This window comes from Elephas maximus, chromosome 1, assembly GCF_024166365.1.
Source record: "Elephas maximus indicus isolate mEleMax1 chromosome 1, mEleMax1 primary haplotype, whole genome shotgun sequence".
Lineage (NCBI taxonomy): Eukaryota > Metazoa > Chordata > Mammalia > Proboscidea > Elephantidae > Elephas > Elephas maximus.
In genome coordinates, this window is record NC_064819.1 from 27,391,283 (window position 1) to 27,418,669 (window position 27,387).

At 48.2% G+C, this 27,387-nt stretch overlaps 1 protein-coding gene across 9 annotated transcripts; it reads left to right on the top strand.

Annotated features, from left to right (window-relative positions):
- The first annotated feature begins 304 nt into the window (after positions 1–304).
- BCL6 (BCL6 transcription repressor) lies at positions 305–27,169 on the top strand. 9 transcript variants are annotated; one of them, XM_049895381.1, is made up of 11 exons: positions 6,859–9,994; positions 10,442–10,527; positions 11,499–11,537; positions 12,970–13,141; positions 15,171–15,392; positions 17,518–18,489; positions 19,024–19,208; positions 20,640–20,807; positions 21,896–22,026; positions 22,160–22,297; positions 25,924–27,169. In XM_049895381.1, the coding sequence occupies exons 4-11, from the start codon at positions 12,981–12,983 to the stop codon at positions 26,065–26,067; spliced, it is 2,121 nt and encodes a 706-aa protein (XP_049751338.1). In that variant the 5' UTR covers positions 6,859–9,994; positions 10,442–10,527; positions 11,499–11,537; positions 12,970–12,980; the 3' UTR covers positions 26,068–27,169. The 9 variants fall into 9 exon arrangements, with proteins under 9 accessions (XP_049750586.1, XP_049751338.1, XP_049752198.1 ...); XM_049894629.1 differs by lacking the exons at positions 6,859–9,994; positions 10,442–10,527 and adding an exon at positions 305–355; XM_049896241.1 differs by lacking the exon at positions 10,442–10,527.
- Positions 27,170–27,387: the final 218 nt, after the last annotated feature.

The following is a 27,387-nucleotide window of genomic DNA, read 5'->3' on the forward strand; positions in this document are numbered from 1 at the left end:
CAGAGGAGGGGCCCACGTGACGGTGGCGGAGCAGGCTGTACCATTATTCCAAGCTCGGGGAGGGAGGGCCAGTTTCTGGCCCCTCTAGCCTTGAAAAGAAACCTCCAAATTTGAGACACCTAGCTTGTGAGGACCTCGAAATATACTGAAGGATAGGAAAACATTGTGGCTTTGAGGCCGTTTTAGGGGACAGAGCCGGCAAAAATCCCGGCGAGCTGACACCGAGTCCTCCCCTGCCACTCAGCAGTGGTAAAGTCCGCAGCTCAAATTCCGAGAATTGAGCTCTGTTGATTCTTAGAACTGGGGTTCTTAGAAGTGGTGATGCAAGAAGTTTCTAGGAAAGGCCGGACACCAGGTGATTATTGCTGTTGCTGTCGCCGCTGCTGCTGCTGCTGCTGCCGCCGCCGCTGCTGTTGCCGCTGGTGCCGCTGCCGCCGCCGCTGCTCATGATCATTATTTTACCTTTTAATTCTTTTTTTTTCCTGCTCTTGCCAATTGCTTTGGCTCCAAGTTTCCTATGTGTATCTATTGATATAAATGTATATATTTATTTATTCTAGCTGTCAGGTGTTAAAATAAATGCCGAAGATTAGTCCCACGTCTCTCCCACTCTAGGATATAGATTTTTATATATTTATTATTTTGGGGGGTGGTTGTTGTTGTCTTTGAGTGAATCGGCCGGTTTGGGGAGGCTTTTGCCACCCTCCCTTGTGTTGTTTTGGTTTTTGAAAAGGAGGTGGAGGAGAGGAAGGAGGGGAATTAGGGGACGGCCGGAGGAGAGAGGACGAGACAGGGTTTGGGGGGTGATTCGGGAAAGTCTGGGGGCTGTCTAGCCCCAGACGGCGGAGAGGACGCGCGCTCGCGCTCTAGCTCTTTCTGCTGCTGCTTGCGTACGGCTTGTGATCTCGCTGGATTCGTGCGGCTGTCTTTTTTTTTTTTTCCTTTCCCTCTTTTCTCGCTTGCAAACTGCCTTTCCTGCTCCCTCGCTCCTTCCTTCCCTTCACTCCCTCCCTCCTCCCTTCCCTCGCCGCTCCTTCCTTCCCTCTTCTGTCCTTGGTAACTCCGGGAGGCGAGGAGGGAGGCTGTCCGCTCGCTCGCCCCGCTGGCTCCCTTCCACCAGCCTCAGTCCTTTAGAATCTCTGCCTCTGAGCCGAGATTTGGGAGGAAAAATGCAAGCGAACTCCTCGGGTTTTTTTTTTGTTGTTGTTGTTAAGAACCTAGACAAAGTCTCGTGGCTACTATTTGCTTTCAGAGCTCTGCTCTACCTAACGAGGGACGAGTGTTTTGGTGCCCCGGTCCCCAGTGTTTTGGAGAGGTTTTAGCTTGCATGGGGGCGGAGATGTTGAACACTTAGAAAATTATTCTTTCTTGGTTGCAGTCGCGGGAGTCGGGAACCCCCGCGTGCTCCCTCTCCCCATCCTGAGAACGGCTGATGGCGGGACTGGGATATTGGGGGGGGGGCGGCTTGTGGAAAGGGGTGCGCATTTGCACCTGCGGTGCCGATCAGCCTGTGGGGACTTAGAGAGCCTTGACAGGACAGCCCAGCCGAGCGGGAAGGTGGCGGGATTTCTGGCGGTTGCGGTGTTTGTATTTTGGGCGCTTCGTGACTCGGTGTTGGCTCCCTATGGCTGTTTTCTGCCTTTTCCTAAATTTTATTGTATTTTTTTCCCCCTGGTGCAAGGTCTGTAAAAAGGCAGTTGCGGGCCTGAGGGTAGTCAACGCTGGGCTTCAGATTCCCGAGCTCCTTACACTGGACGACCGGTGAAACAAACAGCCCCAGCCCGGGTTCCTTACGTGGAAGACCGGGGAGCAGAGAAGGGCACTGTGGAGCCCAGACTGGGGGATCGGGCGCGGGAGGAAGGGACGCGGGCGCGAACCGGAGATCTTTGTGAGTGATTTTGCAAAATGGATTGCGAGGTTGGTTGGATTTGCAACCTGTGGCTCTCCTCGAGGGAGTAGGAATGGGGAAGGCAGCGGCGGCGGCAGCCCGGGGCGGGAGTGGGTAGGGAGTTGGAGCCTCGGAAGTCGGCTGCGCTCGAAGGCAGCGGGAGCGAGGGGCCACCCGCTGCCGGATGTAGTGGATGGAGTGACCGTGGCCAGTGTCTTGAGAACTGTGAATTGCGTTGCTTTTATGATACCTTGTTATTGAAACCCTGGCGAAAAATAGAACTAGTGTTGCAGTAATGAGTTTTAAAGCTCCCCCGTAGAAAATAAGAACAGAGCCCAATCGATAATAAGAAAGAAAAAAGACCCTCTCTACTGTGCCCCTTCCTGAAATGGTTAGGACATGGTGTGTTGTGGCGATGTGAGGGTGGGGGTGGGGTAGGGGACAGTCCTGACGGCAGAGCCGGGGAGGGGTGATCCCAAACCCGGTGCTGAAAGCCCAGAGCTGTTGCTTGGTCCCTGACCGCCCCCGAAAGGCCATCATTCCCCCCCTAGGAAACTGATTGAATTTTTTTTACGGATTTTTAAAAATCAGTTTATGGTTTCCAAGAGAAAAATCTTTTAACGCTTTTCTTTTTTTTTTTTTTAAGTGTCAGTAGATGCATTTTCTACTATCCGGAAAAAAAAAAAAAAAAAAGTGGGGCAGGAGAGAGGGAACCAGGGAAAGGGCTGTGTAGAAATACAGTTTGTGGCTCTGAGCCATGCCCGGGCTTCCTCTACGGAGATTGCCAGTTTCCCTTTTTCTTTGTAAGGTGTGTGTGTGGTTTTAATAAATAACTTAAAAAAATAAGAGGGGGGCCGGCAAGATCTATCAGGAGACAGGTATCTATTTTGCTCACTATTTACTACCAAGAGCCCTTGGCACTGGAACAAAACCTCATAAACCTGCAGCCCAAGTTGAAGTTCATCTGGCCCTAGTCCACACGCTATTCCTGGAGGTAGCAAACATGAGTTTAAAGGAGCAAGGTGAAGTCACATTCTAGCCTTTAAAAAAGTTTTTTTTTTTTTTTTTTTAAGAAGAAAAGGTATTTGTTTTGGGGGGAGGGGAGAGAGAGAGAGAGAGAGAGAAACACAGGGCATTCCCTTGCTAAAATGACAGAAGTTGAATCTTCAGGCCAAAATAGGAACCTGTAGATGGGAAATATCCCCCCCCCCCCCAGTTTATAAATAGAAGTTTCTAATATCCTATTTGGAAAACTTTCCAATACTGCAGGTCCAAGCCTTGGCTGATTTTTAGATTTTTTTGTTGATAGTCGTGATAAGGCCAGATGCTATTTGTGAAGACTGGGTGGTTTGAAGGAGCAGAGACAGCCAGAAGAAATGGAAATTCTCCAATTGGCTATTTCCCCTCCTGCTCAGTTTTGAGGGGTTTTGCCCTATCATTTCTTGAAAAGACTCTCCGGGTTATCCTGGGTTTGGTGGACTGGGATAGGACTCTGAACTCTTAGACTGTCGTTTGCTGAAGCCTTGAAGAGTTCCAGCTATTGATTGAGTAAAGAGTAGTCTTGACTAGATGTCAAAACCTTTCCTTCCCCCTGTCCCCTGACACACGCACAATCAACTTTGTTGTGAAAAACTTAAGAGAGTCAGAGGCGGTAGAGAAGCAGCGCCACCCCTCGGTGGGCGAAACTCTATCTGGTAAAGTCAAATATTTGAAAAATATTGTGAGATGACCTGATGAGACATTTTTTGGGGAGACATTTTTTTGGGGAGGAGGGGCTTTAAGGAAAGGATTTTCTAGCTGATCTCTCAAATGGGAAGGAAAGAAATTACTTTCCAACTAGGATGGTGTATGTCATACATAGGCTACGTGGTTCGAGTCATCTTACGGGGGGGGGGGCAGGCAAGGGGTGCCTGGTTGCCTTTAAGCAGGCGCTTTCTCCAAGCGAAGGTAGACCTCCTTCCCCTTCGACTTAACTTCTCAGGGCACCTGAATACCTCTGCCTGTCTGATGCTGAGATCGGAGGAATGTTTTAGTGTAAAAAAAAAAAAAAAAAGTGGCTGCAAAGCTTCGTTTTAGCGGTGGTGGTGGTGTTTGTGGGGGGGGGTGGAGAGGGTCTGGGGGAGTTTGGCAGATGGCGTGGGTTAGTGTTAGGCTGGTTTGTAGCTGGCTTTGGTGTCTTCTGGGAGTCCAAGTTGTGTGCCGCGTGCTGGTTTCCTGCACTGCGCAACAAGTGGGGCCGCCGCGAACCCAGCGAGGGTGCAGTGGGGTGGCAGAGCTGGCGGTTTCCCTTCGCGCCACTGGAAGCCAGGAACGGCTGCCCCCGACTCTCCCCGCCTCCCGAACCGAGACCAGTAGCCCCACCAAAAAACCCACACTTGTGCCTCGAGCCCCCGGCTTTGCTGAGCACAGTGAACCTGGGTGGTGCCTGGCCCCCAGGGCCGCTTTCTTCGTAGTGCGCGGGGATCAGGGGTTTATTTCCGACTCTATTTGCTGGCAGGCTAGTGTTGGCAGGAATCTCTGCTAATATTTCGAGTGCTCTTCTGCTTTTTGAAGACAAGTGCACCCTTTCTTTCCCTTCCCAATACTTCCAGACTTTTGGGCTGGAAAGATCAATGTATGAACGCAGTTCCAGATACCGCGCTGTGATTGCTAGCGGCGTGAGCAACGGGAAGAACGGAATCACATCCACTAAATTAAAAGTTTTCCAGCTTTGACTACGGAGGAACCTCCCCCCACCCCCCGCCTCCAGACAAAAAAGAGGGAGCCGGGTGGATAGCTGTAGTCTCGCTCACGGTGATTCTTGGAAGGGCTGAGTCCGCCACCTAGCGGTGGATTGTGGCCCAGTTCCTCGCTTTGGGCTGTGGGCCAACCTCGGGTCCTAGAGTATCCTGGCTGGTCGTTAAGGAAGCAATAAGTTAGATGCTAGGACTAGCAGAAGGAGGGCACCCTCCAGTAGGGATGCCATCCTACCTCTGAAGTTTTGCAAAACAGCTGCAAATTAGAAAGGCCTCGGATGCTCGCTCAGTCCGCGATTCCTTAGAGGTGTGTATCTGTCTCCACTAAGAGAGCCGTAATACAACCTGCTTTGAATACTGTATCTCCCTGTCGCTGTGGCCCTGCTACGGGGGAAGTCGTTAGTGGAAGGATGCCATCTAGGAGTTCAGAGGCTCCAGGACTTCCAACACCTTTTACAGTTGAGGAAAGAAGCCTGACGAAGGGGCCTGCAATGGAGAGTTAGCGGCGTAACCAACCGGATCATATTTTAAGCTTCCGAATTCCAGGTCAGCGATTTAAAGTCAAAGGAGAGTTTATCTCAGCTCCTTTGAAGTATCTAAGAGAAAGGTGAAGCAGACAGAGCCATGTTTTGACCTCCTTGGTCACCCTAGGGGCTGGATTGCCAGCGCACGTTGGAAAGGTTCCCAGCAGTCTTGGAGGAATTTGTTTATAAGTATGGACTAAGACTTTTGGTAACGGACTTTAAAAAGCTACTGTAGCGCAGGGGGTGGGGGAGGGGAGCATCCCAGAGCTCAAGGGTGTGCGTTTACGTTGGGAGGTGGCTAAGGCCTAGTCCCTAGACCTGCACCGGCTCGCTTCCTTGCAACCTGGGCTCACAGTTGAACCCCCAAATGACTCTCCCCCTCCTTCCATCTTTGCTTAGCGGCCTGCCTACTGGAAGTGGCTAAAGGCCTGGCGAGAGACCACGTGTGTGTGTGTACTGTATGGCTAGGCAGATTGTAATCCTTGCAGAGTTTGTGCCACACTAGCTTCTTAGCAAAGTTTTCTTTCCCTGAGCGCGTGACATAAGATGGCAAACGCGCGTCTGGCGAGCTGGCGGCCCCTAGCGGCGGCTGGCGCGCTCCAACCGCGGGCGACGCAGCCGTCTTCACCACCCAGGTCCGTGGAGATCGAGTTCAGCCTGTCCCACTGCAGGAGCGATCGGGGGCCGTGTTGGAGAAACGCGCCTCTGTTCTGGTTGGAAACGAATCTGGGGACGTGTTTGAAGCGCGGTCAAGTTTGACTCATCGCTTTCCAAGGACAGTTAGTGCCTTTCATCTTCATTAACGTGAATAAAGACCTTGGCTAACTTCTGTCCAGATCGGATTTTTAAAGGCATTGTTAGCTTGGGAGATCATGCCTCTCTCCTCCCCCGCCAGCCTTTTTGTGAAGGCCGAGCCCAGTCCAGCCAGGCTAACCCAGAGATCTCGGCCTGCAGACGTGGTTTGCTGGCATTGTCTGCGGCCCTTCTGGAAGGCTGTCGCGAGCCTGGCGCATGGGGAGCGTCCCTTCTGCAGATCCTCTTCAGATCTTGATGATAAAACACATCCCTCTATTTTATTGCATTTCCTAGAAGCTTGCAGGCTTACAACAGCGCTGTTGGCAGGAAACGTGATAGAAACGAAAGTCAGGACATAATGTCCCCAAACACCTCGGTCACCCAGAGCGGCTGCTGCGGCCACCGCGTTATCAAATTCGCTTTCATCTACTGCCGTCTCCCCACCCTCCCGGCCCCCAGCCAAGAGCGCGAACAGTGTTCCTCCCCCTCCCCCCCCCAGCCGCCCCAGAACAAAAACTACCCGCCGGTTTGACCCCCCACACCCACCCCCCAGTTCTAGAACCCGGGCGGCGAGAGCTGAGCGGCTCGTTTGCTGAGACGCCGCGGGAGCACGAGAGTGCTCTGGAAGGAGCCTTGTGCGGGTTTCACTGCGGCAGCTCCAGCCTTATTAAAATTCCTCCTCCCGGCCCCTAAGTAGTGCTTTACACTTTCAAATTCTCCCTTGGATATTTCAGCGAGTTATTGGAGTTATTAGATTACCAATAATCCTACAGCCGGCTGGGACCGGGCGGGGGGTGGATGGAGGAAGGAGCTTTCCAAATCGGGAGAATAGGTCCAAACTAGGTCAATGGGAAGGAGGGGAGTGGTGAGGAGAATCGGGCGGGGGGGTGGGGGGGGGGGTGGTGGTGTCGGCTTCAAGCCTTGGTGGAGGGCTCTCTCTAGTGTCAGCCAGCGGTAAAAACATGACCAGGCTCGAGCTCCTGGAACAACTGACTCCTAGATTTCCAATAAATGCATTTACTTAATTTTAACTTCGCTTTCCAGATTCTCACCCCCGTCCCGTATTAAATTCCAGCCTGCGCCTCTACCTTTATTACACTGGCCGAAGGCGGCGAGGAAGCCTCAAAGTAGGATTTTAATAAGGCCAAAGAGGCCCAGTCTTCCGGAGCAGACCCCGACCCGGCCCAAAACGGCTGCGGGGCGCAGTGTGACACCAGCCGCCAGTTTTAGGATCAGAGTGCGCTCTTCCAGTTTGGGTCTTTCGCGGTCCCCTACCCCGCGAAAGCGCCTTCAAAAGCCCACTCCTGAGACTAATTAGGAGGAGGGCTCCCAGTGGTTTTAATTCGGTGGAAGGCCATGGGGAGGCGGGGCAACCTTGGAGCGCGCCAGTGTGCGCGCTGGGGTGGGCGCCCCGGCTTCGGCAGCTTCCAAACCACGTCTCTACGGTTTCGGAGAAATCGGATTCGGAAATCCCAAAACCGGGCCAGGTTCGGCCTGGCATCTCCTATTCTAAAGATCTTGGGCGGAAATCGAGCCGAGCTGGGTTCGCCTTCTTGCCAACGTAGGCGGAAGGGGCTTTCGGTTTAGTTTCCCTCCAGGTCGGCTGGGATGCGTAGGATGGAGACCCTTGACCTAGGGTCTTTATCGTGTTGATTTTCACACCTCTCCTAACCAGCCCCCCTTAAAAAAAAAAAAAAAGCAAGCAAAACGAAAAAAAAAAAAAAATGACGCACCAGGCAAACAAACGTCGGAATTGGGCAACTTAAAGTCATGAAATGAGCCTCGGATTGGACCCGGACTCTTGGGTTCTACCCCCGGCTCTGCTATTAACTTGTCTGGCTTTCATATTTACATAATTGTGGTGCCGCAGGGGTTGGGTTAGGTGAACTCTGCAAGGCCTGGAGCTGGCGCGGACAAGGGATTTAGGGGAAAGGGTGCAGTATTCCCTGCGTGCCTCCCCCGCACCTCCCTCCCTCGGTGAATCCCCGTCGGCCCGCGCCGAGCACGCAGCGATCCTGGCGGCCGTCGGGGACCGGCAGCTTCCTGGAAAGTTACTTCTGGTTGGAGCCGGCGATAGGCAGGGAGTGTTCTGTGAAATCCGCTGAGCCGAGATCGACTGCGTTCCGGGAATGAGAGGGCTGTTCCATTCCCCTCGCTGCCCCCTGCCTTGACGGCGTAACAGGAAAAAAAAAAAAAAAAAAAAAATAGGCACACACACAATGTTAGCTACTGAGGTGCATGAAAAGTATTTGAATCTAAGCAAATTAAGGGCTACCACTACGGTCGTTCCCCCGGGCCTCCGCCGGGCCAGCGGGGGCTTGGAGGTGGATGGGCAGCGGTGCCCGCCGAACGCCCGGGTGTGGGCTGTCCCTGGCCGACAGGTACTGGGTCTGGGGGTGGGCGAATGTGCGCCGGCCTTGTCCCGGAACGCAGGGCTCCTGTTTGTGCTCTTATGTATAAGCGAGAGAACGGGGCTTCCTGGTGCCAGCAGAGTAGAAAAGAGGGAGGAGGAAAAGGATGGGGTCTTTGGTATTGGCTCGCTCTTTCTTAACCTCGCCTCTCTCTTTCTTCTTCTCTCCTGTCTCTTTCCCTCTCGCTTCTTCTGTCTTCTCTTCCTCCCTCTCCCTCTTGCTGTTGTTTTTGAGTCCCCCTTTTTTCTTCTCCAGTGCGAAGCTCCTGTAAAGGATTTGCCTTCTCCTCAAGGTGTCTACTTTAAAATACGCGGGGAAAGCGGCAAAGGAGAGTAAGGGTGTGGGCGTGGAGACGATAACCTTTAACTCTTGCTTTGTAGTTACTGGAAACCTTGGTGGCGTAGTGGTTAAGAGTTTGGCTGTTAACCAACAGATCAGCAGTTCGAATCCAGCAGCTGCTCCTTGGTAAACCCTATGGGGCCGTTCTGTTCTGGCTTATAGGATTGCTATGAGTCACAATTGGCTTGGTAGCAACGGATATAATTTTGGTAGTTACTGCTGCGGGGGGAGGGTAGGGAGAAGAAGGAAGAGGGCCCTCCAGGTCTGGGCTTGAGTTGTTAGTTTCTGGTTGATGGTCCTGCCCTCTTGGTGGTGTTTTGTGTGTGGAATGCATCTTGCATGTGGCATTGGTGGTATGGCCAGAGCTAGAAGACCGGGTTTGTCCAGGACTTTGCAAGGGAGTAGCTTTGCAATCTTGGGCAAGGTTTATCTCCTGGAGCCTCAGTGTCCTCTCCGGTAAAGCCAATGGTTGTGAGGATCAAATACAATAATGGATGGGAAGAAAGGGCTGTATGGCCCATAAAAAAAAACAAAACTAAACTAAAACAAATACTGGTGCTCCTTCCATCCGTACTGTATCTAGACGGATGGCAAGGTTACCTCAACCACCTTAACCCACCCCGTCACCACTTGTGAGGGCTGTTAGATTAAAAGGGAGTGGACTGAATAAGGACCTGGGTATCAGTGTGTATGGCATTGTTTTTGGCCTGGCCAGGCCAGGCCAGGCCAGACAGAGGCTTAAGGTAAAAAGTGCCCAGGCCAGGGCCTGGCCCATAGTGGACACAGGGGCGTTGTTTTGTTTGTTTGTTTCGATCTGTATCTGGAGTGAGTCACTGCCACTTGTCAATGTGAAATGGCAAATCTGGGCTTCCTGTGGTTGGAAATCCACAAGTGAGCTGGTGGTTGGAGCTGATCAAAGGACAGCCCAGGTGTTCTAGAAGTGTTTGGGAATCCCTTTCATGATGGAGAGGAGACAATTTATGGATAGATCTCACACGTGCCTTCAGCATTCTTTTTCGAAGGAGGCAATCGTTAAATTTTGAATAGGACCAGTTATAGTCCATCTTATCTCTCTTTAGCCATCTTGAGTTAGGACCTGGAAGAGGAGGAGATAGGTCCTTTCAGCTTTTTATGTCCTCTCCCTTTCCCTGGTTTCCTTCGCCCTGACCCCCCCTTCACTCACATGCATACACTAACCTTGAAGCTGATGAGATTGGGTGACTGGCACTTGAGACCACAGAGAAATGTCAGAGTGTTTGGTTACAGACTCGAGGAAAGCTCTCATTTTAGAGTGCTCATTTGGTAAGACTCAGCTGCCTGGAATGGGGCAAAGTGTTTGTGTGGGAGAAGGAACTTAAAAATGAGATTCACCTACATTAGGGTGCAGTCCTTCGTGTTCTTCAGCACGTAGGCTAATTTGGAGAGGGGGCAGGAATTTAAACCAGAAGACCTGGGGCTGGGCCGCCAACCATCTACGTGGCCCAACGTGACCTCACTGGCTTCAGTTCCTTTACTAGAAAAGTGGCTCTAAAGGGCTATGCGTTTAAAGAAGGGGAAGAAGGAGTTCAAATACTGTGTTGCTTTGCAGCCCACATACCATCATAAATGAGAGTCTTACACCGTTGCTTTTAATTATTTTGCTTTAGAGAGATCAATTCGAGGAGGGTACCTATTTCTTTAAATCTTCTTCTAAGTCGCCTGCTCTCTAGCCAGTTTTCAGCTAAACCACGCAGTTAAATCTTTCACCAGCAGGGGGAGACACAAACTCAGACGTTGTAGATGCCTCGGAAACCCTGGTGGCTTAGTAGTTCAGAGCTACGGCTGCTAACTAAAAGGTCAGCAATTCGAATCCACTAGGCGCTCCTTGGAAACTGTGAGGCAGTTCTACTCTGTCCTGTAGGGTTGCTTGGAGTCAGAATCGACTCGATGGCAACAGGTTTGTTTTTGTTCATCTTAAACCCAGAACCCTAGTGGTGTAGTGGTTAAGAGCTAGGGCTGCCAACAAAAGGTCGGCAGTTCGAATCCACCAGCGACTCCCTGAAAGCCCTATGGGACAGCACTACTTTGCCCTGTAGGGTTACTATGAGTTGGAATTGACTCCGTGGCAATGGGTTTGGATTTTATTTTTGGTCTTAAACTCAGGAGGCGAACGGAAGGGAATGGAGAAGAAACTTTGAAAAAGGCAAAACTTCTCAAGGACAGTTTGTCCAGGTTGTATTCTGTAGATTCCATATTCAGTCTTAAGTATTTCACACAGTCAGGAAATACTGTCTAACTTTGTTTTGAGCAAACCACTTGAACTGCTGAGTCTCAGTTTCGTCACCGGTGAAACAGGCATAATACTGACCTTGTTGGCCTTGCAGAATCATTCTAAAACTTGAAAGATAATATTTTAGCAGGTTTTAAAAAGTGTCCAGTGTTTTTAGGAACCACAGGGTCATTCTCATTAATATCGAAAGAACCACTTTTCTTATTTTTTCTTTCCCATAAACTCAAGTGGCCTTTGGATTGTGTAATATTTTTAGTGGGAGAAAGGAAATACGTGTGTTTCTGTATGTGACATTAACATATACAGTTGTGTACCCAATACTCAGGGGGCAAACTATTATGGCATAACTTCTGGTGCCTGTTGTTTCCGTAAGAGCAGAGCTGGAAAATGTCTGCTCGCGTGTGGTAAAACCGCACCAGCTGGCAGGCTGCAGCTATCAAAGCAGAACTAAATATGTGTGTCCTAAAAATAAGACTATAGTGGACAATCTTACATTCATTGAATCAATGTCTGTTTGCTCTCCTCTCTTCCCTGCAGGTTTTAAGCAAAATTTTGGACCGTGAATCAAGGTACTGGGTAAGTAAATTGAATTATATGTTTTAAAATTTTTGTGGACAAACTTTCTTTCGAATTTGCCAGTGTGTGGGTTTTGGTGAACTCATCACCATTCATTAGGTGAGACAGAGGATAACCCCGTCTTGTATACCTCCACCAGACTATCTGTTGGATAGTCATTCATGCCGCTACTCATTTATTGGCTCAAAACTAGTTTAGCTGCCTACTAAGCACCAGTAATGGGCTTGAAAGTGCTTGAAATACAAAGGGAAACAACTGTGAGGCCCAATAGAGGAAAGAGGTCATGTGGTGGCTGTGATAATGAGATGAGATGCTGATGACAATAGCTCCTGCTTTTAAGAACCTATTTTGGGTCAGGCACTGGCATGGGTTGGGTTCTCTAGAGAACAAAACTGGTGACGTAGGTTTATCTCAAAGAAATGGCTCATGTGGTTGTGGAGGCTGAAAAGTCCCAAAGTCCGTGGGTCAGGTGTGTGGTGGAGGCTTCTCCTGACTCACGTGGCTACAGGCCAGATGGCAGGTCGCTGGTCCACAGGGCTTCGGAAGCTGGCAAATCCCAGAGTTGGCAGATCAGACAATAAGCTGCTGGTTCAGCTCCCAAGGACCGGAGGTCAGATGATAACGAACCAGAAACAAGATCCAGAGCAAGCAATCGAGCTTTGCCAGAATGTCCATGTGTGTGTGTGTATATATATATATATATATGTATTTATTGAGTGTAGGCCATACCCCCAAGGAAACTCCCCTCACAACTGATTGACTGATCACATCAGATCACACTGTGGATATGATTACATTATATTACTTATAAACTTATTACTTATGGAGATCACAAAATGGAGGATAAACATATCAGATCACAAAGTGGAGGATATTTACATCGGATCATGAAATGGAGGATAATTAAGTAATACTGAGAATCATGGCTTAGCCAGTTGTCACATAACATCAACCATGACACGCACATATCTCTAATTTTTGCAGCCATGTAAGTATTACTACTCCCATTTTACAGATGGGAAACCAAGGCCTAGAAACAGGAAACAACCTGTTCCAAGTCACACACTTGGCAAATGGCAAAGCTAGCCTGTTTAACCTTCAAAGCATGGCTTCTCTCCCTTGCAACACACTGCACCTTAGCACTTGACACAGTATTTGGTATTTGGTAAAAATACCCAAAAAACATTTATCCTGTTTCTTTTCCCCCTAAAGGGCTTTCTATCCCAACTTGGGTAAAGATTGTTCTCCCCGTTTTACGGATGTAAAGAGCAAGACCCAGAGATGGGTCACGAATTATTCAGAAACCAAACATAGAGACCTGAGTTTGCATCTCATGCCTCAGCAGGCTGAGCCACCTGTCTGGTGTAGCTGGCAAGCAGGAAACAGATTCTGGAGAACTAATGGAATTTTGCCCTCTCCCTTTTTTTTTCAGGTGAAGACAAAATGGCCTCGCCGGCGGACAGTTGTATCCAGTTCACCCGCCATGCCAGTGATGTTCTTCTCAACCTTAACCGCCTCCGGAGCCGTGACATCTTGACTGATGTTGTCATTGTGGTGAGCCGTGAGCAGTTCAGAGCCCATAAGACAGTCCTGATGGCCTGCAGGTGAGGGGTCTGGAAGGGAAGAGTGGATGAATAAAACGGGGTCGGTGCAGCCAGCAAGGTGGAACATGAGGGTCTCTTGCTGTGTTTGGGATCATCTCTCATTTGTCCCCAGGTCTCCGGCACATGGCCTGACGGTGTAGGTTTCCAGGAAGTGAATAAATAAATGCACTTTTAGAAAAGAAAAAGTTTCTGCTTTGTGGGCATTATGGGGGAAGAAATCACTGACTGCTCCGGGAAAGGATGTGTTTGGAGCAAATGCGGAAAATAATTTCAGTTAACCCATGAAACGAGGAAGAGTGAGGGAGTCTTTGTTTTAAGCAAATTAGTTTGAAATCTTTTGGCTCTATTATCCTGTAACTGTATTTATTGTTTACTTGTAACTGTACTTCCATGGGTGTTTCAGGGTATATGTAAGTGTTCATGAGAGTAAGCCAGCTAATTCTTCATATTTGTCAAGTGTGTCAAGTTTTCACGATAATTTTACATTATATCATCTCTCTTAATTGTCATAATAGCATTCTGGGTTATATGGATGATGCTTTTACTTCCATTTTGTAGATGCAAAAGGAAGACATAGATAGGTGAGATGATGTAGAATCATAGATAGGTGAGATGATGTAGAATCAGGGATCTCTGTTGCTAGTGCAAGCCTGATTTAACATCTACTACAAGCACTTTTTTTTTTTTTTAGTGGAGAGAACAGAGTTTCCTATAGATACCTATAGATATAAAAATAATAGATAATGCTTATTGAGTGCTTACTGTATGCCAGGCATCATTCTATACCCTTTCCATTTTCATTCTTATACCAACTCTGTGAGGTAGGTACTATTGTCCCCCCACCACCCCCCTACTTTACAGATGAAGAAACCAAGGCACAGAGAAGTATCTTACCCAAGGTTATATAGCAAGTGAGTGGTGGAGCTAGGATTCAAACCCAGGAATTCTGGCTCACTTCTGGCGACTCACTCAAAGTAGCGTCAAGACAACAGCCCAGAATTCTGGCCTCCACTTGAATATTCTTTTCACCACCAGACAAGATGGTACCTGGAGGCATGGCTTGAGGTTTGACTTGGGTCTTCTAAGAGTAATTGACCTTCTAATAGTCTGTGGACTTTTAGAGAAACAGCAGATTATAGATGTAGGCATATTTTTATTTATTTATCATCCATACCCAGACTGACTTTAAAAAAATACAATAGAATTTTTTTTTTAAGGATAAGGTGATGGAACAAGAGGGGAAATGCTTATCCTGAAGATACAGACTAAGAAGAGTTACTGCAAATGAGTGCTAAATTTAACTCTGGTAATATATGCGGGTGGAGCCCTGGTGGTGCAACTGTTAAGCATTCAGCTGGTAACCAAAAGGTTGGCAGTTTGAACCCACCCAGTGGCTCTATGGGAGAAAGACCTGGCAGTCTGCTTCCGTAAAGATTATAGCCAAGAAAACCCTATGGAGCAGTTCTGCTCTGTCACGTGGGGACACTATGAGTTGAAATCACTCGATGGCACCCAACAACAACGACAATGCATGCAGTTAAGACTAACAGGAAAACAGCAATTTTGAGAAAAATCACTTAACCTTTCTGGTCTTAGTTGTCCCGTTTGTAAAAGGGGGCAAATAATAGGACTACCTTGCAAGGTTATGAAGAACACATGATAATAAATACAAAGTGCTTAATGACTTTCTGGCATTTAGTAAGCTCTCTATAAATGGCAGCTATTGTTAATTGCGGAGGAAACCCTGGTGGCGTAGTGGTTAAGTGCTACAGCTGCTAGCCAAGGGGTTGGAAGTTCGAATCCACCAGGCACTCCTTGGAAACTCTATGGGGCAGTTCTACTCTGTTCTATAGGGTCGCTATGAGTCGGAACCGACTCGACGGCACTGGGTTTGGTTTTGGGTTTATTGTTAATTGCCATGGAAATTCTGGAGCTAGGCCCAGGGAAGAGGGGCAGGTCGTTGATGTTGAATATAACGGCCCACAGATTTTTGATGTCTGCTCAGGCGAGGCATTCGTTTGTTTTACAGTGGCCTCTTCTACAGCATCTTCACAGACCAGTTGAAATGCAACCTTAGTGTGATCAACCTGGATCCTGAGATCAACCCTGAGGGGTTCTGCATCCTCTTGGACTTCATGTACACATCTCGGCTTAATCTACGGGAGGGCAACATCATGGCTGTGATGGCCACGGCCATGTACCTGCAGATGGAACATGTGGTGGACACTTGCCGAAAGTTTATCAAGGCCAGGTGAGCTTGGAAGCCTTGGAGCCAGAAGGGGTGGTCTCTGCAGAAACCATTGATATCTGCCGTGGGTACAGAAAACATAGTTCTCCATGATCTGCCCAACCCACTTTTCCACCGTTGTTCATGCTTCTCCCCCTCTTGCTTTCACTGCAGCCAGACTTGACTCCACACTGCCACCCAGGTGCTCCTCTTCCTTTCTCCCACTCACGTGATATGCCCTTTCTTCTCACTCTTCTGCATAGCCCAGCTCTTTCAGGAAGCATTTTTGATTACCACTCTTCCTCCCTCAGCTTTCCTCTGTGTCCCAAAGCTTTTTGCCCTTTTTTTTTTTCAGACCTTCCTTCTATTTTAACTATTTGCATATATGTTTTAGTTCTCCTTTAGACTTCTATTGTAACCATTTACATATGGGCCTTAGTTCCGTTACCAGACTGTGGGCTGCTCAGGGTTATCGGGGCTGCCTTACCCATCATATATTACATGGCTCCTACTGGAGAGGTTGTTTGTTGAATTGTGTTCATTGGGTCTAACTCCCTGCCTGAGGGCTGTGAGACATGACCATCACTTAAAAGTGAGGAACCTGAGCTCCAGAGAAGGGAAGAGTTTTGCCTAAGTAGGAGAAGAAGGGCTTCACCTCTCTAATCACCTCTCTAGGACTCTTTAATTCAACTGCTCCAGGGGGCTGGATTCCCTTCTCAAACAGAAGGAGTTTCCAGTATCTGTTTGAACATCTCCAGGGGCCAAGAACTCACTGTTCCCAGAGTCACCCCATCTACCTTGTACAGTCAGAAAGCTCGCCTTTATGGTGAATTGAAATCTGCCTTCTTTAACTTTCACTCATTGATTCTGGCTCTGTTAACTGGGCTCCTGTGGAGCTGGCCTATTTTTTCGCCCACATAATGTTCCTTCAAGTGTATGCATCCAGAGCTCTTTGTCTCCTGTGGGTGATAATGGTGGCAAGATCATCACTGCTTTCATTTAAGAATGCCTTCTGTGGTTCAGGCCTTGTGCTCGGAGCAGCTAAATAACTTGCTTTGGGTCACAGCTGCTGAGTGGCACAGCTGGGCTTGGCAAGCAGGTCTGGCTGCTCCGGGCCCCGGCTTCTCACACTGCCCTAAGCTGCCTGTTCTCTGAAGTGAGATTCCCAGCAACTCCAGTCAGCATACGGAGCAAGTCCTCACCCCATCCTCATTGCTCTTTGATAGAGCACCAGTTTGTCTTATGACCATCTGAAAGTGTGGTGCTGGTACTATATACATTCTTATCTTCCAGAGCCTGCGTTTCTACTTCTGTAAAATGGAAACATAAATGCCCGCCTTTCTCTTCCTTGTAGGATTATGCATGGGCACCATGAGATAAGGGCTCTGAAAGCTTTATGTGAACTATAACATCATAAGAATATATGTTGCTGTTAGGTGCCATCGAGCCGATTCCGACTCGTAGTGACCCTGTGTACAACAGAACGAAGCAATGCCCAGTCCTGCGCCATCCTCACAATTGTTGCTGTGTTTGAGCCCATTGTTGTAGCACTGTCAATCCATCTCGTTGAGGGTCTTCCTGTTTTTCGCTGACCCTCTACTTTACCAAGCATGAGGACCTTCTCCAGGGAATGGTCCCTCCTGATAACATGTCCAAAGTACGTGAGACAAAGCCTTGCCATCTTCGCTTCTCAGGAGCATTCTGGCTGTACTTCTTCCAAGACAGATTTGTTCATTCTTCTGGCAGTCCATAGTGTGTTCAGTATTCTTCACCAACACCACAATTCAAAGACTGCGATTCTTCTTCCATCTTTCTTATTCATTGTCCAGCTTTCATATGCATATGAGGCAATTGAAAACACCATGGGTCGGGTCAGGCATAAGAATATATATATGTCTTAAAAAGGCAAGATTGTGTCTAACCAGGCACAGATTGTGTGGATAACTCACTTTGCTTCTCTGGGTCTCAGTTTCCCATCTGTGAGTTAGGTTGCTAAACTTTACCATGAATGCCTGGTAACTGTAAACATTTCCCCACTCCAGAGCCACATCCCCTTTGTCTAGCTGACCCAGCACAGATGACATATGACAGTATCATCTGTTTAACAGCACTAATTTGGGGTCATCATCTTCTCCTCTTGCTCCCACAGTGAAGCAGAGATGGTTCCTGCCATTAAGCCTCCCCGTGAGGACTTCCTTAGCAGCCGGATGCTGATGCCCCAAGATATCATGGCCTATCGAGGTCGTGAGGTGGTGGACAACAATTTGCCACTGAGGAATGCCCCTGGGTGTGAGAGCAGAGCCTTTGCCCCCAGTCTGTACAGTGGCCTGTCCACCCCACCAGCCTCCTATCCCATGTACAGCCACCTCCCGGTCAGCAGCTTCCTCTTCTCCGACGAGGAGCTGCGAGATGCCCGCATGCCCATGGCCAACCCCTTCCCTAAGGAGCGGGCCCTGCCCTGTGACAGTGCCAGGCCAGTTCCCAGCGAGTACAGCCGGCCGGCCATGGAGATGTCCCTCAATGTGTGCCATAGCAACATCTACTCGCCCAAGGAGGCAGTTCCTGAGGACACACGGAGTGACATGCACTACAGTGTGGCTGAGGGCCCCAAGCCTGCTGCCCCCTCGGCCCGGAACCCCCCGTACTTCCCGTGTGACAAGGCCAGCAAGGAGGAAGAGAGGCCCTCCTCAGAGGACGAGATTGCCCTGCATTTCGAGCCCCCCAATGCGCCCCTGAACCGGAAGGGTCTGGTGAGTCCGCAGAGCCCACAGAAGTCCGACTGCCAGCCCAACTCGCCCACAGAGTCCTGCAGCAGCAAGAATGCCTGCATCCTTCAGACCTCTGGCTCCCCTCCAGCCAAGAGCCCTACCGACCCCAAAGCCTGCAACTGGAAGAAATACAAGTTCATTGTGCTCAACAGCCTGAACCAGAATGCCAAACCCGAGGGCCCTGAGCAGGGGGAGCTGGGCCGCCTTTCCCCTCGAGCCTACACTGCACCCCCTGCTTGCCAGCCACCCATGGAGCCCGACAGCCTTGACCTCCAGTCTCCCACCAAGCTCAGCATTGGCGGGGAGGACTCCACCATCCCACAGGCCAGCCGGCTCAATAACATTGTCAACAGGTAATTTCAGAGGCATCCTAGTCCCAGGTTCAGAGTCACCTGGGTAGGACTCTGGGGTCATTTCTCCTTCCTACCCCTTCAGGTGCAGGGGCCGTGTTCTTCCCCTGCTTGAAATGCCGAGCATAGGAGCAAAACCCATGGCCATCAAGTCAATTCTGACTCATAGCGACCCTATAGAAAAGAGTAGAACTGCCGAATTAGGTTTCCAAGGAGCGCCTGGTGGATTCCAACTGCTGACCTTTTGGTTAGCACCCGTAGCTGTTAACGACTATGCCACCAGGGTTTCCATCTGAGCATAGGAGAGGTGTGGAATCAGTGCTTGGTGATTGGATTAGCTTAAGTCAGGAAGTCGACGCTTGAGTGTATTTTTTAACAAGAGAGGTGATTCCCCTTTGTGGTAGGACAGCCTTCCGTGAATCCCAAAGGCAACTCTTGTCTTAGTGTGGTGGAGGATCCTCATACTTCCCTTGGATTGAGTGAGGATGTGGGTCACCCTGGTCCAGGTGCTAAGGTTCTTGTTACCTCTACCCACAGGTCCCTGACCGGCTCCCCCCGAAGCAGCAGCGATAGCCACTCACCGCTGTACACGCACCCGCCCAAGTGTACCTCCTGCGGCTCTCAGTCCCCGCAGCATGCGGAGATGTGCCTCCACACCGCCGGCCCCACATTCCCAGAGGAGCTGGGGGAGACCCAGTCTGAGTACTCGGATTCCAGCTGTGGTGAGTCCTTTGGCTGTCCTTCAGTTGCCAGGAAGAAGGAAGCTTCCTGCCTCTGGTCTACAGGCTTGGAGTTGCCATTTTATTGATGCTGTTGTCTCTGGTTGGGAGAAGCCCCCCACTGGAAGTCTGCCCATGGGCACTTATAATCACAGCCAGTCACTCTGTTCTTGACTTTTTAGGGAGCAGGGTCTACCAAAGCAAGGGATGGGGTGTTGGGGTTAGTCTGGAATCATCAGGACTGAGCAAACAGCCTTTCAGCTCCATTCCAGCAGAGGTGGTTTGCAGAGCTGACTATGGCTCCCCGAGCTTTCTGGCTCCCTGCGCTCCAGAACTACTGGAGCTGATCTGTGTGCATTATTTCCCCCGTGTTGGGCTGTGGTAGATGTTCTAGGGAGAAGCCTCTGACCTTATCCATACTGCATCCCCTACGGGTCCTAGCAAGTACCTATCATGGAGTTGGCATTCAGTAGATGCCGGCTGAATTAAATTAGCTGAGCGGGATCATTAAATTTGAAGTCTCTGGGAGTCTGTGATTTTACCAGATAATAAAGTGGAACTGTACACTCAGCTTTGGCTGTGAAACTATAGCCCAGTGATCCCTAATCAGGGTTAAACTACAACAGCATGGCCTTTTCAGATGGTTATAACAGAAGGAAAAAAAAAATTAGTTGCTTACATTGTGAGGCTTGGCACAGGCCTTGGACCTATATAGTTGAGAGAGCTGGGACTGTCCCCTCCTGTCCCCCTGGCCATTCACCTTTGCTCTGCGCTCCAAGTTCCTTCTCCCTGAGCCTCTGTTTCCACTTTCGCCGTTGTCTTTGCCCCCCTTCCCCCCTAAGCTGACAGAAGCACTTGGGAGACATGACATCCAGAGAGGCGCAGAGACAACCACAGACTACCCCCATTGTCAATAATTCTTCCCTCATTGACCTCCAAGTATAATTGAACTTGATTTATGCCTCACATTCCTGTAATGCTTTGTGTTTCATTGTGTGTTATCCATATGCCCTTGTGAGGTTGGGGCTTATTACTGTGATTTTGGAGATAGATAGAGACACAAAGGGAGGGTCAGAGAGAGATGAAGAGTCTTGCCTGAGGGCTTCTGTGTGTGAATGTCAATAAAACTATCAACCAATTAGAAAAGTCAGCCCTCAGAGCTCTTGAGCGAGGACGGAAAAGCTCTGCTGAGCCTTCCTCATGCCGGTGCAGCAGTACGGGTACTGTTGGTTTGAGCTTCCCTTCTGTGCCTGTCTTCTTTCTCTTCCATGGCTGAGACTCTAAATGCTAAGAAAAGTAAAATCCCCCAGGTCCTTTGCTCTGGGCCCCCACATGTTGGGTGGGCAGGGGGCTTGGAGCCCTTCAGTTTGGCCTTGGTGCCCTCCTCCTTCCCCCCGTATGCTGACTTCGGTGTCCCTCTCCTGTCCCTGACAGAGAATGGGGCCTTCTTCTGCAATGAGTGTGACTGCCGCTTCTCTGAGGAGGCCTCGCTCAAGAGGCACACCCTGCAGACCCACAGTGACAAACCCTACAAGTGTGACCGCTGCCAGGCCTCCTTCCGCTACAAGGGCAACCTTGCCAGCCACAAGACCGTCCATACGGGTATGGCCCTGCCCTACCCCACCTACGCTCTCCAGGATTATTGGGGTGGGACAGGGAGAGGATCCTGGAGACAGCTGTGTGGGTTCTTGGTCCTTGTCCTGGCCTGAGTGAGGGGTATCATCCCGTCTTGTCCTTGCTTAGTGACTGGTTCTCCTCCTGTATCCTTTGTCTTTTCTCTGAGATATCTGTCCTGCTTCTCTGCCTTTGCTTGGGTCAGAAGTACATTTCCCATTGTACAGGTGAGGAAACTGAGGCTGATAAAGGCAAAGTGGTTTAGGTTTTCATAGCTTCAGAAAAAATTAAAGGCCTCTTGATTTCCCCTAAGGACTTGCTCTTGTCAACTCACATTCGTTTATCGGGCAGTTTCTCATAACCTGATTGTTCTCCAAAGTTTACTCTCTCTCAGTACTTTAAATACTCTTTTATCCCAAAAACTTTCCATGAGGGAAGGCTTTCAGTCCTTCTATTGGTTTCTTCCAGCTGAGAATCTCCTCAAAGTCAGGCCCCACCCCTCTTGCAAATAGAATCCAGCTGTAGTTGCCACAAGCAGGAAAAGTGTGTTTGTTCTAAAAGAAAGAAACTGGAGCAGACTGATTGTATCTCCCTGGTGTGTGGGTTGATTATTGAATCAGTCTTATCCAAGAGAACAGCTAGAACAGCCTTCCTAGACCATCAACATTAGCTCCTCAAGTTCCAGAGAGGGGAAACTGAGGCCCAGAGGAGGAGAGTGACTTGTCCAAATCCCCCAACCAGATCATCGTAATGACAAAGCTGGTTCCAACTCCAGGCTTCCTGGAACCCCTCTTCCTTCCTGTCCCAATCCCGGCATTGTTACCCGTGTCACGTGCCACTGCTTGCTTCTTGACCCTGGTCTCCTGCAAGACGTGCGTGCGTGTGTGTGTGTGTGTGTGTGTGTGTGAAAGGGACAGTGGACCAGGTGGCAGGTCTGGATTCTCTGACATCATCTAAGGGCAAGGAAGGTGGAAGCAGCCCCATGGAGGAGCTTTGAAATCCAGGGGCCAGCGACTGTGGAAACCTTCCCATTGAATATGGCTTTTCTCTCCTTTTTCTGTTTCTCTTGGCAATAGGTGAGAAGCCCTATCGTTGCAACATCTGTGGGGCCCAGTTCAACCGGCCAGCCAACCTGAAAACCCATACTCGAATTCACTCTGGAGAGAAGCCCTACAAATGCGAAACCTGTGGAGCCAGATTTGTACAGGTGAGCAGGGTTGGCATGGCGTAACAAATGCCCTCAGCCTGTGTGTCCTGATGTGGCGGGAGGGGGGAGGGGGTACCAGGAAGCTCTGCAGCCCAGCCCAACAGAGCCTCTCACACTTTGCTTCTGCATCCAGGTGGCCCATCTCCGTGCCCATGTGCTCATCCACACTGGCGAGAAGCCCTATCCCTGTGAAATCTGTGGCACTCGTTTCCGGCACCTCCAGACTCTGAAGAGCCACCTGCGAATTCACACGGGGGAGAAACCTTACCATGTACGTGAGCCCCTTGGGGCACTGGCTGGCCTGGGAGGGGTGGGGAGATGAATGGTGGGATGGCAGAAGTGTTTGCTCCAGCCTCAAGCACATAGTGGGATGACCACTGAACTAACAGTTGGAAGACGTGGATCTAGGCCTGACTGTCAAAGACACCCTGCTTGAACTTGGCCTGGGCCTATTTGCACATCTTTAAAAAGGAGGTATTGGGCTACGTGATCTGAGCCTTAGGAAGAAAGGTCTGGACAATGGATACATAGATTCTAGAGTCATTCATTTATTCCACAGATACTTATTGCAAACCTACAACATGCCCCTACTGGCCTAGATGTATATTTAAAAAGGGCTAAGGTGTTTGAGAAGGAGCCGTTAAAGAAGTAGGAAGAGAACTAGAATGTAGTATTATGAGAAAAAGATATTTCAAGGTGGAGGAGGTGGCCAGCTGTGTAGCACATTGCCAAGAATGTTGTTGTTGTGTATGCCATTGAGTCAATTCCAACTCCTGGCCACCCGATATGACAGAGTAGATTTGCCCCATAGGGTTTCCAAGGAGTGGCTGGTGGATTCGAACTGCCGACCTTTTGGTTAGCAGCTGTAGCTCCTAACCACTGCACCACCAGGGCTCCATTGCCATGAATAGGCCACTGCAGTTGTATTGTTCTAGAGCAGGGCCTGGTGGTGCAATGATTAAGAGCTCGTCTGCTAACCAAAAGGTCGGTAGTTCGAATCTACCAGCCACTCCTTGGAAACTCTATAGGGCAGTTCTAGTCTGTCATATGTAGGCTCGCTATGAGTTGGAATTGACTCAATGGCAGTGGGTTTGGTTTTTTTTTAGAGCAGGGCTTGGTGAACTATGGCCTAGAGACCAATTTTTATACGGTCTGTGAGCTAAAAACTTTTATTTTTAAATGGTTGAAAAACTCAAAAGAAGAATAATATTTTGTGACATGTGCAGATTATAGGAAAACCAGATTTCTGAGTCCATAAATAAAATTTTTATTAGACTACAGCCACACTCATTTGTTTATGTCTCTGGCTGCATTCACGCTGCAAGGGCGAAGTTGAGTAGTTGTGATCAATAACGTATGGTTCACAAAGCCTATTATTTACTGTCTAGTCCTTCACAGAAAAAGCTTGCCAACCTCTGCTTTAGAGGGGAAAGATATTGGCCGGGCAGCTGAGATTTTTGAGTCTATATTCTGACTCTGACAACAACCCTTTTTGGATCCTTGGACAAGCCCTTTCCTGTACGGGCCCTAAGCCTCCTGCCCCCGTGGCCCATCTCTTTTGTTCTAAAATGACGGGGTTGCTCTGGATGAGCAGTTTTCAAACTCTTTCAATCATAGAGGTTCTGCAACCCTGTAGGACCGTTCTGGACTGGGACTAGAGCCTCTTTTACCTTTCAGATTTCCACACGAGTTTTCATCTGAGTCGTGTGGCCTGCAAGTGTGAATCACTGTTAAAGGTGATGCCCTGGCCTCTGGTTTGACTTTAATGCATCCAGGTGGTGATGGGCACAAGAGCTGGAAACTGTCAGTGAACAGTTAACCCATATCACAAGTATTAACCCGCAAAATGTGGTGGTTTTCATTCACTCATTTATCAAGCCTTGAGTGAATATCTTCTTACTTGTAGTTTCTTCTTGGGCAGATTAGTTATCTTCTCAGCACCTTAATTTCCTTATCTGCAAAATAAGCTTGATAGTACGTCAAGTAATTCATTACAGTGTCCAGAAGAGTAATTGGGACATGGTAAGCGCACAATAAATTACTCGATGTTATTATTATTTGCTAGAATTTTAGATGCATAGGATATCAGAATTGAAAGCGACTGTCAAAATACATTGACTCAGCCCCTGACAGAAGGGGGAGCCAAGGCACAGAGAGAGAAATGACTTGCTGAGGACCCACAGCAGTAGGAAGCTTAGATATGGTGGACCCCGTGTCTCATTTCCAGCCAGGGCTCTTTCTACCCACTGTCCTACCCACTTTACTTATTTTTTATAAATCAATTTCTGCTGTTAAAACATATTCTGTCTATAAGGATTTTTTAAAAAAACTTTTTATTCTAAAATAGTTTTAGATTTATAGAAAAGTTGCAAAGATAATACAGAAAGTTCCTATATACTACCTTGCCTAGTTTCCCATATTGTTAATGTCTTACATTAGTATGATACATTTTCCACAACTTATGAACCAATCCTGATACATTATTATCAATTCAAGCCTATCCTTTATTTGGATTTCCTTAGTTTTTAACCTAATGTCCTTGTTTGTCCCAGGATCTCATCCAGGTTACCACCTTACATTTAGTTATCAATTTTACTTTTAAGTAACTTTTTTCACTAAAATTATTAGCATCCATTCATTAATCAGAGCAAGACTCATAGCAACTCTATAGGACAAAGTAGAACTACCCCATAGAGTTTCTGAGGAGTGCCTGGTGGATTTGAACTGCTGACCTTTGGGTTAGCAGCCGTAGCTCTAACTACTATACCACCAGGGTTTCCAAGAAAGAATATAACTGCATTAAAAAAAAAAAAATGTATCCCAGAATCGAGAATTTCCATTGATCTAGTCTGTTTGTCCAGATGTGTCCAGATGCTTGTATGATTGCCTAAAAGGTATATTCTGCTAGGCACTAGGAGGATTGTAAAGTTGAGTAGGAAGTAGTCATTGCCCTCCAAGAGTTCCCTACTTGACGAGGGCGCTAAAGCACAAGAATGGCTATGTGGCAGGAGGCTCAAAGGAACGGTGCGTTATTTTCATCCTGGAAAGTTTCAGGAAAAACCTTATTAATTAAGGGAACTAAAAATTAAAAAAAAATTTTTTTTTTTTTTTTTATATAGGGTCTCTATGAGTCGGAATTGACTCGACGGCACTGGGTTTGGTTTTTATACCTGAGCTGCATTTTTGGACAAGATTTGGGTTTGTGAAATTTAGGCAGGGGAAGGCATATCAAGAAGGGGAAAAGCATTGAGCAACATTTTAGAAATCAGGGAAGGGACATTTGTATAACATGGATGTTCCAGTCCACCCAGAGGTGCCTCGGAAGAAAGACCTGGTGATCTACTTGCAAAAAATCAGCCGTTGAAAACCCTTTGGGGAGTTTGCCCTTCAGCCAAAGATTGGACAGGCCCATAAAACACAACGAGACTAGAGGGGTGCACCAGCCAGGGGGCAAGGACTAGAAGGCAGGAGGGGACAGGAGAGCTGGTCATAGGGAACCCAAGGTTGAGAAGGGAGAGTGCTGACATGTCATGGGGTTGTTAACCAGTGTCATGAAACAATGTGTGTACTAACTGTTTAATGAGGAGGTAGTTTGTTCTGTAAACCTTCATCTAAAGTACAATTAAAAAAAAAAAGGTTAAAAAAAATAAAACCCTGTGGAGCACTGCTGAACTCTGGCACACATGGGGTCGCCATGAGTCAAGAGGCAACTCAGTGGCAACTGGTTTTATTTACCTGTCCCTTAGCAGAAGCCAGGGTTCATCTGGGTTCTTGGCCTTTGAGAGGGAAGGGCTGCCCCAGTCCCTCCTAGGGAGAATCGCCTTCTCTGAGTCTTTGAGCAATGCCAAGCTTCTTAGGTTGATGACAGCTAACCATTTGCCTTTGGTTTTCCCCCAGTGTGAGAAGTGTAACCTGCATTTCCGTCATAAAAGCCAGCTGCGTCTTCACTTGCGTCAGAAGCATGGCGCCATCACCAACACCAAGGTGCAGTACCGCGTGTCCGCCACTGACCTGCCTCCGGAGCTCCCCAAAGCCTGCTGAAGCATGGAGTGTTGATGCTTTCCTCTTGAGCCCCTTCTCAGAATCTACCCAAAGGATACTGTAACACTTTACAATGTTCATCCCATGACGTAGTGCCTCTTTCATCCACTAGTGCAAATCATAGCTGGGGGGAGGGGGAGGGCCGGGGTAGGGGCAGGAGGGGCTGGGAGCAAAGATAGCTCCCCTTCCCCCATTGCCGTAAAACATTAAGAAAATAATATTGCTTCTTCTCCTATGTGTAAGGCAAACCATGTCAGCAAAAAGCAAACTGATTTTCTCTATCAAAGTGGGGGAGTATGCAAGAGTTCTGACTTGACCTAGTCTGCAAAATGAGGAATGTATATGTTTGTGGGAACAGATTTTTTTTTTTTTGTATGTAAATGTGCATTCTTTTAAAAGACGAGACTTCAGTATGTTATCAAAGAGAGGGCTTTAATTTTTTTAACCAAAGGTGAAGGAATATATGGCAGAGTTGTAAATATATAAATATATATATATATATAAAATAAATATATATAAACCTAAAAAAAAGATATATTAAAAATATAAAGTTGCGTTAAAGGCTCGATTTTGTATCTGCAGGCAGACACGGATCTGAGAATCTTTATTGAGAAAGAGCACTTAAGAGAATATTTTAAGTATTGCATCTGTATAAGTAAGAAAATATTTTGTCTAAAATGCCTCAGTGTATTTGTATTTTTTTGCAAGTGAAGGTTTACAATTTACAAAGTGTGTATGAAAAAGAAAAAGAACAACAAAAAAAAAAGCTCCAGAAGGAAAAAAAATGTGTAATTTTGTTCTAGTTTTCAGTTTGTATATACCTGTACAACGTGTCCTCATGGTGCCTTTTTTCATGGAAGTTTTCGATGATGGATGAACGCACGCCATCCCTTTTTGAAGTGTGGGCAGACACAGGAACTTGAAGTTGTCACTGACTAAGCTCTCTTTGGGAACGTTTGTCTCATCACATCCTTCGTCATGCTTGTGTTATAACTACTCCGGAGACAGGGTTTGGCTGCGTCTAAACTGCATTACTGCGTTGTAAAATATAGCTGTACAAATACAAGAATAAAATATTGAAAAGTCAAGTTGGCTTCTTCCAGAGGTCTTGTGTTTGAGTCAAGATTTGCGTGGGTGGGTGGATGGTTCCCTTGGGGGTCCCTGGGTAGTGTAAATGGTTAATGCACTCAGCTGCTAACAGAAAGGTTGGAAGCTGGAGTCTACCCAGAGGCCCCTCAGAAGAAATGCCTTGCAATCCACTTCTGAAAGATCACAGCCATTGAAAACCCTATGGAGCACAGTTCTATTCTGACACACATA